This window comes from Petaurus breviceps, unplaced genomic scaffold (genome assembly GCF_028583685.1).
Source record: "Petaurus breviceps papuanus isolate PSGF00001 unplaced genomic scaffold, PetGlider_PUasm1.0 37, whole genome shotgun sequence".
Classification (NCBI taxonomy): domain Eukaryota; kingdom Metazoa; phylum Chordata; class Mammalia; order Diprotodontia; family Petauridae; genus Petaurus; species Petaurus breviceps.
In genome coordinates, this window is record NW_027186296.1 from 93,734,482 (window position 1) to 93,748,627 (window position 14,146).

General features: G+C 36.3%; 1 protein-coding gene across 3 annotated transcripts in view; it reads right to left on the reverse strand.

The window, feature by feature from the left end:
* Positions 1-14,146, reverse strand: part of SHTN1 (shootin 1) — a 115,528-nt gene that overhangs the window by 69,160 nt on the left and 32,222 nt on the right. For all 3 annotated transcript variants that reach the window (XM_069099039.1, XM_069099040.1, XM_069099041.1), the window contains exons 4-5: positions 10,290-10,384; positions 803-971 (exon numbers count right to left, since the gene is read on the reverse strand). In XM_069099039.1, the coding sequence (XP_068955140.1) occupies positions 803-971; positions 10,290-10,384 (264 nt within the window). The remainder of the gene's footprint in view (positions 1-802; positions 972-10,289; positions 10,385-14,146) is intronic.

Below are 14,146 nucleotides of genomic sequence, written 5' to 3' on the forward strand. Positions count from 1 at the left end.
AGGAAGGGAGAGAGGGAGGGAGGGAGGAAGGGAGAAAGGGAGGGAGGAAGGAAGGGAGGGAGGGAGGAAGGAAGGAAGGAAGGAAGGAAGGAAGGAAGGAAGGAAGGAAGGAAGGAAGGAAGGAAGGAAAGGAGGCTGGAAGGAGAGATGGTATGAGGAAGGAAAGGGGAATAGGGGAGGAAAAAGGGAGGAAGGAAGACAGGGAGTCTTCTATGTAGCAGGAGTTGCTGTGTTGTTTAGTTGTGTCAATCTCTTTCTGACCCCATTTGGGGTCTCTTTGGTGATGATACTGGAGTAGTTTGCCATTTCCTTCTCTGGCTCATTTTACAGATGAGAAAATGAGGCAAACAGGGTTAAGTGACTTGCTCAGGGTCACATAGCTACTAAGTGTCTGAGACTGGATTATGAACTCATGAATGTGAGTCTTCCCAATTCCAAGCCCAGGAGTCTAACCACTTCTAACCACCTAGCTGCCCTATAGTTACAGTAATGAATTCATGGATCCCTACAATGATGTATGATGCAGATAACTGGGTTATATTAAGTTTCTTCAACTATACTATAAGTATCCCGAGGGCAGAGATGATGCTTTATGTTTCTCTTATGTAGGACCTAGAGGACCTACAATAATATTGGGTCCATAGTAAGTGCTCACTAAATACTGACTAATTAGTCAGATGCCAAATCTCAAAGAACAGAATCCCAAGCCAGAGCTTACCCAGTACAAGTATGAGTAGAATATGATTGGTAATATTCTCATTGATATTAAGAAAATAATCATAAACTTTGTAACAAATCCTACCTTTTATTTGCTGTTGACACTGTACAGAGTCACAAGTCCCAGAGGTTCCCTCTGTTTCTGTAGCTGAGTCTTCATCATCAATATTTATCTCTTCAGTTATAACATCAGGCCCCAGTTTAGCCATATAGAGCATGCTGATTCTTTTCAAAGTCTTATTTTCTTTATTTAACTAAAATGAAATACAAGTAAAATAGTTATGATAACATTAAAATAAGTCTTGACTTTTAAAAAATAGAACAGATAAATTATTCATGTAAGAACTAAATGTTGGCTAACATCCACAGCAGGAAATAACAATTAGAAAATTCATTAATTAAGGGCTTTGTTTATACTTCCATGGTGAAGGATAATAATTTATTAGTTTAAGTAAAAGCTCACACCTGGATTATAATCATCAGTACATAAAAATATTGGTTAAGCCTCAATCCTGCTGTGGACCACAGAAAGAATGAAATGCAAACATAACGGGAAATTTGAGGACATTTTAAATTTATTCATGGCCTTAATCAAGGAATCTTACTTAAAACAATTTCAACAAAGGAAGCATAAGTGGAATCCTAATACACAAATTAAAATAATGATTTTCCCCCCTAATATAAGTATTGGTTGAGTTTGGTCTTTAGCTGAAATGTTATTTGATCTTCAATATCAGTATTTACCTAAATGGTTTGTATGCAAATGATTCAAGTTTGTATATACCAACATACAAATGAATGAATATAAAAATGTGAAATTACATAATTTGTTATTGTTACATAGAGAAAAACACATACATACATATATTCACACATAAAATCACAGATATGATTTGGAAGGAACCTTGGAGACTGTTCAACCCACATCTATCCATCCTCCTATTCTTCCTTCTCCTTTTTTCTTTCCTCCCTCTCTTTTCTTCCTTCTTCCTTCCTTAGTGTTCCTTATCTCACCCAAATGAGATAAAGAGATGAGCCACTCATGGATCCTATCCTTCTACTGAACAGCATAAGATCTTTGACCTGTTGTTTCCAATCTGAGCTGGGTCACCCTCCTTAAGCAGCCTGGTGCCACCATATCCCATTTTTGGTGCCAGACTTAGTGCAAAATCGACTATATATCAGAATTTCTGAGCTCAAGTAATCCACTAGTCTGAGCTTCCCTAGTAGCAGGAATTACAGGCACATATCATCATATATCCAGTGGTCCTATATCTGAACATACAACATTCCCAAATAATGCTACATAAATTCCAAGCAACTATTACTCTGGATGTTGAAGTAGCTAATTCCTACCTCCCTCTGTCTGAGGATCTGAAGATCCAGGTGTCTGGAAGAATGTGTACTTGAAAGTCCTAAGAGATTTTTATGCTGATGTTGTTTTAGGTGATAAGCTCAGAAAGATCTAAATAGAGGTAGATATGAAAGAACCATCTCAACCTAGAGACATAATCCTACTTTCCTCTTTTCAGGGGGAAAAGACTTATTCTACTTTGGCCGGTTCTCTACTTGAAAGTCAACAAGTGAGAATTCCTGTGTATGGGGTAGTTGTGTTTCTGTATGATTTTTGTGGAACATTCCTATTTTTACAGTGCTCTCAAAGGAACCATCCTTTGTGATTCCTCCATCAGACTATTCTCTGATCCCATTAGGTCCATCTTTTTTTTTCTTCCCCACAGCCACCTAGTGCCATGGAAAAATTCAGGGCAAATTTAGAACAAATTCAGGTCTCTTGACCTAATATGACTTGTGAATTTTAGTACTTAAATAATCTTCTGCCCCTGAGCCTTCTTTATGTAAAGTATGCATATAATCCAGCAATAACTTGCCACAGAGAGTGCTCAGAATAGTTCAGGTAAAAGAGAGTAAAGATCTACACTGACAAGGAAGAACAAGTGAGTCAATGACTATAATAAATCATTTTCACTCCACAATGTAAAACTAAAAGATGACAGATAATTCCCAGATGGCCTGGTATTCTAGGGTTCCCAACTAATGCAATTAGATTATAATTTCAAAATGCAGGAAAATTAATTAAATAATTCAATTCACATAACGTTTATTAAGTTATATGTAATACAGGCAATGAATTCACTGTGTTAAATCACTGCAAAGACATATAAAATCTAACAGGTGAGCAAGGATTAGACATGTACCCAAATGAACCCAATGCAAAATTCGTAAGAGGGCCACAATGTATTAGAAGATGTCAAAGGAGTAAAGGCTGAGTTGTGGCCAAGAAGCTGAAAAGGTTCCATGACAGAATTGTCATCTGACCTATGCCTCAAAGGACAGCTAGGATTTCTGAGGGCAGAGAAAAAGGGAATGTCAGTAAAGGTTAGTCAGGGGGTTTTTGTTGTTGTTGTTGCTTTGTTTTTTATTATAGGGGCTTATCAAACTTTGAAAATACATTCATTCCCATTAGCCAAGAGGTAAAATGGATCCATTCTAACTAATGGATTCATTCTGTCCTCTAACAGAGGACAGAACCAGGAACAAAGGACACAAGTTGCAAAGAGGTTACTGAGACTTGATGTAAAGGAAAAATGCCTAACCTTTAAAGCTGTCCCAAAATATAATAGGATGCCTAAAGAAATGGTAAGTTTTGCCTCCTTGGAAGATTTCAAGCAGAGAGCAAGGCTGGGCTGGGAATCCTTTCCAATACTAGTTGGACTAATATTCCTTCAAACTCTAAAATTCTGGAGATTCTGACCACCCAGATTCCATTTGAAGACATCCAGGGAAAGAAAATGTAGTATAGGTCAATGGAATCAATTCTACCATTAAACAGCTCTAATTGTTAGGTTTATCCTTACATCAGACCTAAACCTTCTTCTCTTCAAATTATACGCACTGCTCTATTTTCTGAGGTCAAACCAAGCATGGCTAATACCCACAACCAAGTCTTCTTTTGTCTAGGCAGAACATCTGAGTTTTTTAAACCAATCCTTGAATGGCATGGTTATCACTTTCTTTTATCTCTTGGTTGTCCTCTGCTGGACAGATTCAACTTGTCCATTTCCTTAAGTCATGGTGTCCAGAACTGAACACAGGACTCCAGATGTGATCTGACTCACCAGAGTACAGGGGGGCTATCATTTCCCTTGTCCTGGATACTACATCTCTCTTTATTCTGCATAACATTACATTGGTTGTGTCATTTTTCAGTCTTTTCTGACTCTTCATGACTCCATTTGTGATTCTCTTGGCAGAGATACTGGAGTAGTTCACTATTTCCTTCCCCAGCTCTTTTTTACAGATGAGAAAAATGAAGCAAACAGGGCTAAGTGACTTGCCAAGGGTTTACATAAATAGTAAATTTCTGAGGCTAGATTTGAACTCAGGCCCTCCTGACTCCACTGTTCTACCTAGCTGTCCCACATTAGTTGTACTGGTTGCCCTTTCAAATCGTTAACTCTTATTGAGCTGGAAAAGAAAGGGGAGGAAAGGGGAGGGGCATTTTTTTAATTAATTAAAAAGCATTTTTTAAATGAATAGAAAAAAAGATGTTCAGAAGGTAACAGACATGGAGAACGGTTCTGAAACTACTGTGTTGAATGTATTACATAATTTTCTGAAACTAATGTATTGAATATATTATATAATTTTGAAAGGAAAAGCAAACTTTATGGAAATCTATAGGTTTTCAAATGCAGTATTCTTTCTGTTCCTCTCTGTATATAGGAATTTTTGCTAGTATTTGACAAATTCAGAACAAAAAATAAATAAAAAATATTTTGCTTAAACTAGGATAATCTGCCTAAGTATTTTTTTCCCTCTTCCACCAAGATACTTATCCATCCAAAGATAGCACCTTTGACATTTTAAAGAAATACCAGTTTGGAATTGGCAAGCAAGCTGAATCTGGCATCAGGTCTGAGGAAGGGGTGAGCAATGGGCCTCAAGCTGATCAAAGACATGATGAGGGAAATCACAGAGGGGTCATTTCAGTCAGATACAGAAATGTCTTTCAAAGCACAGAGCATTTAAGAAAGATTCCAAGGAATAAGCTGACCTTGCCAAACTGTTCTCCTTGATCTTCTTCACACAGTGACCCATCTCTATCCCACTGTCCAGACCATCCTCCATGCTTGGAATGCACTTCCTCCTCACCTGTGATTCTTAAAGTCCCTAGGTTTCTTCAAAGTTCAGCTTGTCACCTCTTACAAAATAACCTTTCATAATTTCCCCCAACAGCTAATATCTCCATCCCCAGCCCCCAAACTACCTTGTATTTACTTTGTAAATATTTTGCATTTGCTTATCTGTATTTGCCAAGATATAGCTCCCTTAGAACAGGGACTATTTCATTTTGGTTGTTGCTGTCTCCAGGTACCTAACACAGTACCTGACTCATAGCAGAATCTCAACAAATGTTCATTGGTTCATTGATATGATACTTAACATTTTCTTGCCTGTAAAGTGAAAAAGTTGGATTAATTAATCTCCAAGGTTTCCATCTAGTTCCAACATTCCCATGATTCTATAATTCAGATTTTCAATAAAGGTCCAATTAGGATGAACTACAGGCCTGAATGGCTTCCTAAAGTACCATCAAAATAATGATAGGTGTTTGCCAATTCCACCTGAGCTTTTATTTTTGTTTTAATTATGTATTGTTTTTAGTGTTCATTACAATTTTAGATTTAGAGTTCCAATTCTCTCCCTTCTGCCTCTCATCCACCCATTGAGAAGGCAAGTAATATAATATCACTTATATATGTGAAGTCATGCAAAACATTTTCACATTAGTTGTACTACAAAAAAAAAGCAAGAAAAATTTTAAAAAGTATGATTCAATCTGCATTCAAAGTTCATCAGTTCTCTCCCTGGAAATGGACAGCATTTTTCTTGATGGGTCCTTTAGAACTGCTTTGGATTGTTGTTTTCATCAGTCACCAAGTCTTTCACAGTTGTTTATCATTACGATATTGCCATTACTGTGTACAATGCTCTTTTGGTTCCACTCACTTAACTTTGCATCCTTTCATATAAGTCTTCCAAGGCTTTTCTAAAACCATCCCACATGTCATTTCTTATAGCACATCATCATCATATATCCTGTTCAATTTGTTCAGCCATTCCCCAACTGACAGATAGTCCCTCAATTTTCAATTCTCTGCTACTGTAAAAAAGAGCTTCTATAAATATTTTTGTACATGTAGGTCATCCTCTTGCTTCTTTAATCTCTTTGGGATACAGACCTAGTAGGCAGTATTACTAGGTCAAAGGATATATGCAGTTTTATACCTCTTTGGGCAAGTTTCAAATTGTTCTCTAGAATGGCTGGACCAGTTCACAAGTTCACCAACAATGCATTAGTGTCCCTATTTTTCCACATCCACAACACTCATCATTTTCCTTTTCTGTCATGTTAGCCAATCTGATTACTGTTCATCCTTTGTTTTTCAATGAGGACCACTGATATCATGGGATGATATCTTAACTTGCACATGAGTTAGATTTAAGTGAAACAGATAGTTGCGAGGTAGTACCTCAGAGTTGTTTTAATTTGCATTTCTTTAATCAATAATGATTTAGAGTTTCACCCAAGGTTAGTGGTCTCCTGACAGTAGTTGCTACCTCTGGCCCAAGTATTAAATTTATCTTGAATGTGGAACTTGTTGCAGAACAGCCCATCAGTTCTTCACAAAACATCTCACTTAACAAAGCTGCTGGCAAACCAGAGGCTGTATTCTGACTTGGTAAGACCACATTTGTCATACCATATTGAGTTCTGAGAGCCACATTTTAGGAAGGATGTTGACAAATGGGTGTGCAAGGAAAGGAGGGCAACCAAGATTGCGCCTAGACATGAGAGCATGTGTGTGAGAACTTCGGGAAAGTAATAGGGATGTAGGCGTGGTGAGGTGGTTCAGTGAATAGAGCACCAGCTCTGGAGTCAGGAGGACCCGAGTTCATATCTGGCCCCAGACACTTAACACTTACTAGCTGTGTGACCTTGGGCAAGTCACTTGAACCCCAATGCTCTGCCTTGCCTCCTCCAAAAAGCAAAAAAAAAAAAAAAGAGAGAAATGGGGATGTACAGCCTGATGAAGAAAAGTCTTACTTAATAGCTAGTGTCAAGTATTTATTTGAAAAGTAGCCAGAGGGAAGAAGGGACAGATTGTTTAGCTTAGTCTCAGAGGGCAAAATAAAGCTCAATGGGTAGAAATCACTAATGAAAATCAAGGACAGATGTAAGGAAGGACTTCCTAGCAGTAGATGTCATCTCAAAGGAAGTCTTTAAGCATAGCCTGAATAAGTATGTTACAGAGGGAATTCTTGTTGAGAAATAGATTTTGATTAGATGGCCTTTGAGATACATTTTATTTGTGAGATTTTATGTTTCAACTAAAACTTTGCTAATATTACTCTAATATCTTTCCCCTCTTCAAGACTTTCTTTTTGTATTATAGGGGAAAAATACATCCTATTGATACAATGAAGACTTGAAGCTCAGCCTAATTGGACTTTTATTAGAAATGAGAATTACAGAATCATAGGAATGTTGGAAATGAATGGAAACTTTGGAGATCATCTAATCCAACTTTTTCAATTTACAGGCAAGAAAATTATTATTCTAATTAGCTTTGCTATTATCATAGCAAATTTTTTTTTGTTTGTTTTTAGGAGGGGGAAGGCAGGGCAATTGGGGTTAAGTGATTTGCCCAAGGTCACATGGCTAGTGTTACGTTTCTGAGGCCAGATTTGAACTCGGGTCCTCCTGACTCCAGGGCTGGTGCTCTATTCACTGTGCCACCTAGCTGCCCCTCATAGCAAATTTTTAGTAGCATATATATAAATGACAGGCTACTCTCCATTTGACACTATCTATACCAACAAATAACACTGCAGAAATGTCTTTATGACATTCCACTGTAACAGAATCCTCTATCCTGTGACTCATATTACTCTATACTGTTAAAAAGCGCTTTCATAAGCACTATTACCACACCTTGTATGATCTGTTTGTTACAGCAACCTAGTGAGCCTGGTAGTAAAAATATTGCTATCATTTTACAAATCAGGAAACCAAGGCTCAGAGGGTTGAAGTGTTTTGGCCCAGGTCACATTGCTGGTAAGTGCCAGCTCTAGGACAAGAACTCACTTCTTCTGAGTTTCAAGACCTGCGTTCTTTTTGTTACAGCACAGTATCCATGTGTACAGTTTTGGGACTGATCAACTTTTTGACAAATTTAAATAAAATACAAAATAAGAAACATAATACTGACAAATTAACCTACTCTGTACCAATTACATAATTGCTCTACATTTGGCAATTTAGCAAATACACTGCAGAACAACAACAACAAAAAAGGATCCCTGCTTGCTTTTAAGAACATTGTGAAATGTCAAATTGTACAAGAGAAATAAAACATTCTATTTGGCAATAATTTGTTGTTAATAATATAGAGAGATTAAGAATCAATTTGAAGGGTTTTTTGTTGCTAAGAAATTTAGAAAATGTATTCAATAAAATCCAACTGGCAACTCAGTCAGGACATGTAGTCATTACTCATCTTTAAATGTCCAATTTTCAAAAGATCTCAATGAGAACTATAGAATTTACTATATAAGTTACTGTATTTTCTTAACCAGTTACCATACCTATAATTGTTGAATGATATTAAAGTATGGAAACTAAAAGTTTCATTTAGATAGCTGCTCTTTTTTCAGCACACACTTAAGTTATGCTTACAAACCTAAAGGGGCACCCCTGTCTTCACAAGGAGGTGCTTAAAGAGTGGTGACATAAGAAGGATCCAAGTAGACGTTGGATGACCATGTATCAATGATATCGCAGGGAGACTCATGCTCCAGAGAGAGATTGTACTATATGACTTCTGAACTTCCTTCCAATTTCAGGTTATATGAAGCTAAGCTAAGTGGTTTTACTAAAGAAGACTAAATTTTACAAGGTGTTCAAGTTGTAAGGGAGACTCAACATGATCTAGTTCAACCCCTTCATTTACAGCTAGGGAAACTGAGGGCCAGAGAGATGAAATGATTAAAGTCACATACCATGCTAATGGTATAACCAGAATGCACCAAGGCCTGGCTGGCAACCAAACTTCTAAACCGATAGGAGGGAAGCCTCTAGGTATGGTGAATTTAACATCACAGATCTTCCAGCAAAGACTGGATGACCACTTGTTGAAGATGCAGTATAAGAATTCATGCTACAGGTAAAGGTTAGACTAAACAAACTTTGAGATTATATATCCCTATGACTGTTCTCCACTGCTGTCTGCTACTCTTACTAACTGGAGACAGTATTTTCTATTGGATTGTATGGTTGTAACTAGCACACTTCTTAATCTGGAAAAACCAAGTAAAAAACTGCTCCATTCTTTGAAACCAGTGATTTTCAAACAGACACTTGCTATGAATGAATCTTTCCTTCTATATGTTCCAAGTTCCAAAAAGAGGAAACAGGAAAGGAATTCTTATATCAACAAATACTAATAGGTTCCAGTCATGTTAAGCAAAGTAACATGATAGAATGGCATTAACTCTTTTTTTTAAAAGCTATGGGCCAGTAAAGCTAGTACCTTGCTGACAAAGTATCAGAAGAGTACAAGTTTACATACACAGCTTAATTTTCTTAGTTAGTCTCTGATTAAATATCTTATGAATTCTAATGTAGTGTCCTTATACAAACAATTAAGTAAATACCTCCAGGAAATACATTGCTAATGCATCTAAATTAAAGAGATTTCTTGCTGATAGAATTTCAGTCATATCCAAAGATGTACTTTTGGAGGAGGGGGAGAGAGAGGAAAAAAAGAAAGAAACACAGCCCGCATTGCTAATGAAATTTGGTTGAAAATTGCTGTAATCCATTTTCTGATGAAGTGGCTCAGATGCATTTTACCCAACCCAAAATACATAAGACAGAGATAAAAACATTCTTTAATAATAATGTACTTCTGATGAGATGGAATATAGAAAATTACACACTTGGTAAATTCATCAGCTAGAAGCAATCAGTAGAGCATTGGAGGTCACCTTTAGCATGTCCTCCGTTTGCTTTCATAAACAATCACCTGAAATGGAATGCTTTGGCTGACTTTTTCATTTGATTCAAACATGAAATGCTCATTATTCTTTTATGTCACACCAGGTTGATTTTAAACTTGTTCATCATTTAACCCAAATGCATACACATTTGAAAGTAATGTTCAACACACTGCTATGGAACTCTATGTCTTCATCAGCAAACAAAGGCTGACACACTCAAAGGCATCCATTCCTACAATCAAGGTTCAAAGTTGTCTGTTTTTATAGGACACATCTGTATCATAATTTTCATTATTTTTAAACTATATCAAGTTTCTCTCATGATCAAACAGTTGAAATTTGGAGGGGGGGGGGAGGGGGGGGGGGAAGAGAGGGAGAGGGAGAGAGGGAGAGAGAGAGGGAGAGTTATGAAGAAAAAGAAGCAATTCTTTAAGAAAGAAAAAGAAAATAAAAGGTCAGGCTAATTGTCTCCATTTAAATATTCTCACCTTTGTTGCAAGAGCTTCAGCACTTTCTCGACAAGTCTTCTCTATTTCCAGATGGTTCTGCATAAAATTTACTTCCTCTATAACCATGTGAGAAACTAAAATTGAAGAGAAAAAAGTTTTTAGCATTAAAAAATTAGTCAGTTGTTTCCAGGAGTTCATGTCTCATGATTGTGAATGTCATAATTCTATTACTAGCTAGCCCTTTAAGTACTACCAGAAAATGTTGAAAGTATTTAAATTCTCTGAAATTGGCAAATGGCTAACTTTATAACTTTCCACATAATATACATATTATATACATACATACTTTATATATATATATATATAAATATACTGCCTTTTAGAAAGCAACAAGAAAACTTGTTAATGTTATGTTAAATAAAGGAAGTCTCTCTCTCTCTCTCTTAACTAAAGAGAAGTGTCAAACATGACACACAGTTCCTGGCAGGATATCATAGATGGATTCAGAGGGAAAATCAGTTAATCAAAATTAAGAGAAGATCCACACTAGGAAAATAAACAATTTGTCCTAAGTACCCATTGATCATATCATGCTGAAGTGACTATGTGGCAGCATTAAGCAAGGCAGGAAAAAATCTATTGCTACATATTCTTAATTTGTAGAATTCACGACATAGAAGTTACTGCAATGTAATAAACTCTGGGGGAAAAAGTACAGGAACAAAATAGCTACATCTTATATGTCAATGAAATCATATACACAACAAAAACTCTTACATTTTTTCTAGTAGGGTTAGAAGAAAAAAAGAGCTATTTAATTTTTTAATACTTTACCATTAATTTAAAAATACTCTTTTCAGATTTTCCTAAGTTGTTTTATTGAATTTGGTACCTGAAAACTCAAAAGTAATTTGAATTTGCATTGTTTTTTAAGTCCAGAGAAGAAAAATTACATCTTTTCCCATATTGGGGCATTAAATAAAATGCATTGTCATAAAGTGAACTGGATATATATAGATTTATTGACTCTTGTCACTCACACCCAATCAGAGCACACCCAAATGTGTGAAGCCTTCCAAAGTTAGGCAGAAGGCCCTGGGTTTGCGTCACACAACTAGAGATTACTTTTGCTTCATTTAAGCTTAATTAACCTACAATTATGATTAAACTCAGGGAAAAATTTTTCTCTCCAAATTAAATACAAAAATGTATTACTTCCTAAGTCTGTCCAAAGTTCTTATTATGTTAATATTCAAATTCATAAAGCAGCACTAAGTGGCCAGAAACATCTCTAACCTTGACATTTTTTCAGGGGTAATAATAATCTGCAGCAAATGCAGGCCAACCAAAAACCACTTAACTAATTAGTAGTTGCAGTCACCGAGAAAAACATGAATCAACACTGTTATTACAAGTGGCACATTTGAGTGGCATCTAATTATGACTTGATGAGCACGATACTTGCATTATCAACATTACTACTGCATCCCATCAGGGACTAAAAGCTGCTGATGGCATTGACTTCGAGAAACTCCCACTCAATGGTACAGCAGCACCCAACAATCCCCTTGGCAGGGGCACCCTCACTAAATGACACGTTAAGCGTAATTACTGGTAGACATTGTAAATAAACAGGATTGGAAGTGAACATTGTACCAAGTGCATAAGACACAATCTGACACATTGGAAGTGGCAGCCGTAATTGCGAGTTTCTTTGACTGCTCAAGATCATTTCAACTGCATTTCTCAGAGGACAGTGATTATAACTGTGGAGACAGACGGCATAATGGTATCAGCACTGCTGACAGAGCAGTGAATTAAATTGTATCTGCTGTTGTGTGAAAGCCTTGATGAGAGGTACAGATGCCTTAGTGGTCTTATCATTATAACACAATGGTCATGTTGTCATCAACCTTTCTGGCTCCAATTGAAAAGAAATGATTGTGTGTTGAAGCCCCCCCCTCCCTTTCCTCACCACCCCCCTCCTCCCCTTCTATCTCTTGTTCTGAATAGAACCAATTTTCAGAGAGCTATGAAATCACGCAATAGGGCCTAAAATGCAGCTGCTTGGCATACAAACGGGTCCCCATTAAACTGGAATCACACACAATATGTGTTTATGCCAGAAGAACAAATAAAAGCTGAGTACAGGCCAAGTTTATTCACAGACACAAAGCCCGTGTAGCTCTTCATCAATATAATTGCCTTTTATATTGTAGTTTAAATAATAGGCTCTATTATTTCCTTAAAATCCTAATATTCCCAGCATTTTATCACTATGTTTACAAGGTATGTTCTTCAAAAAATGTGAAGGGAAGAGAAAAGAAACCTATACAATTTTACAACATCAAATATTACTTTGAATTTTTAGTCTTAACTACTTGACATTTTCTGCCACAATCTGGTATTTCCAGTATCATAACAAAAACATAAACACTCCACACTTTTCATTGGAATTTGACTTTTTATTCAACAACATTCTTACTTATGGAAGAGTTAGAAGATCATTTCAAGGTAGTGAAGTTTAGGCCTAGTAGAAACACACACAAAAACAGTTTGTAAAAAGCTGTCATGTCATTTAACTTGATAAACTTGGCTAGATGGCACAACAAGCTTGTGGTATTCCCTCCCTTCTCCACCCACCAGCCCCCACCCATGATTCTATCTTTGCTATTCTAACAGGCACAGTATGTTGTTTTTATTTTTCCTTTGAAAAGACAGGTCCTCTCTAGCAACACCTTCTTCTCTGACCAAGAAACTTTCTCACTGGATTACATACTAAATTAGCAGCACTAAACCTAGCCTATCTCTTAACTTTCTGATCAGGTGGGTAGGGAAAAGCCTAGTTCAAACTGCACTGTAATCACATTTGTGAGATTTTTACATATTTGAAATGATAGATGGAAAGAGAAGAGCAGAAATAAAGTAACAAAATCCCCCTAGATCAGGAGCTCTTAATTTTTTTTTTTTGTATCATGAATCTCGTTAGCATTCTGGTGAAGATCTATGGATCTCTTCTCAGAATAATGTTTTTGAATGTATAAGGCAGAATTACAAGGATACCAATTACAATGAAATGTCATTATCAAAGTATATGTATTTTTTTTTAAATCGATTGTATAGATGTTAGGTTAAGAGGTCTACCTTACATGTTAACTACTACTTTTTCCAAATTACTTTAAAAGTTGTAAGTTTAATCAGTTATAAATTTTAGCCAGTTACAAGTTACAAGCATACCCATTAATATATTGTTGGTTAGCAAAGATCCAATCACAGAACAATCATGTTAAACACAATTCTCTTATTCTCCTGAAATTTTAACTAATTTTTCTCAGATTGTTGTTGTTGTTTTTATTGTGAAGAGAAGTCAAAAAGTGCATTCCCATTGGAAAGCAACACTATGGATCAGAGATGTTTCTTAAAAAAAACTTCTCTCAGTCAATAGGATACAGGCAAGGCCTATGCATATTTAAATAACATGTGATACCATTCTCAACCAACATCACACAGTATGGCATAAAGCAGCTATGAAAAATAAAATGTGTCCACAAAAATAAGCATGAATTTTAGTTCCAGACATACAGAAGGCCCACAGGGAATCAGGTTTCAACCTAAGAAAAATCTATTAAAATTAATTCCAAAGAATCTCATGAATATGATGATGTTGGTCATCTACCATAGGTTCATCTAAATGTTCTTTTGGCCTGTAGTGATCAATAGGATGAGACAGGCCTAAAGAGGAGAAAATGGTACTGTCAGTGAAACAAAAAATGTTCATAATGCTTCCTGATGGCAGCCATGAAAAATGTAGTGAAGGTAAATATACCAATGGATAATTTTCTAAAGTACTATACCTATGACCCTGGTTCTCAAAAATTAAGCCTAGCAAAGTCCAA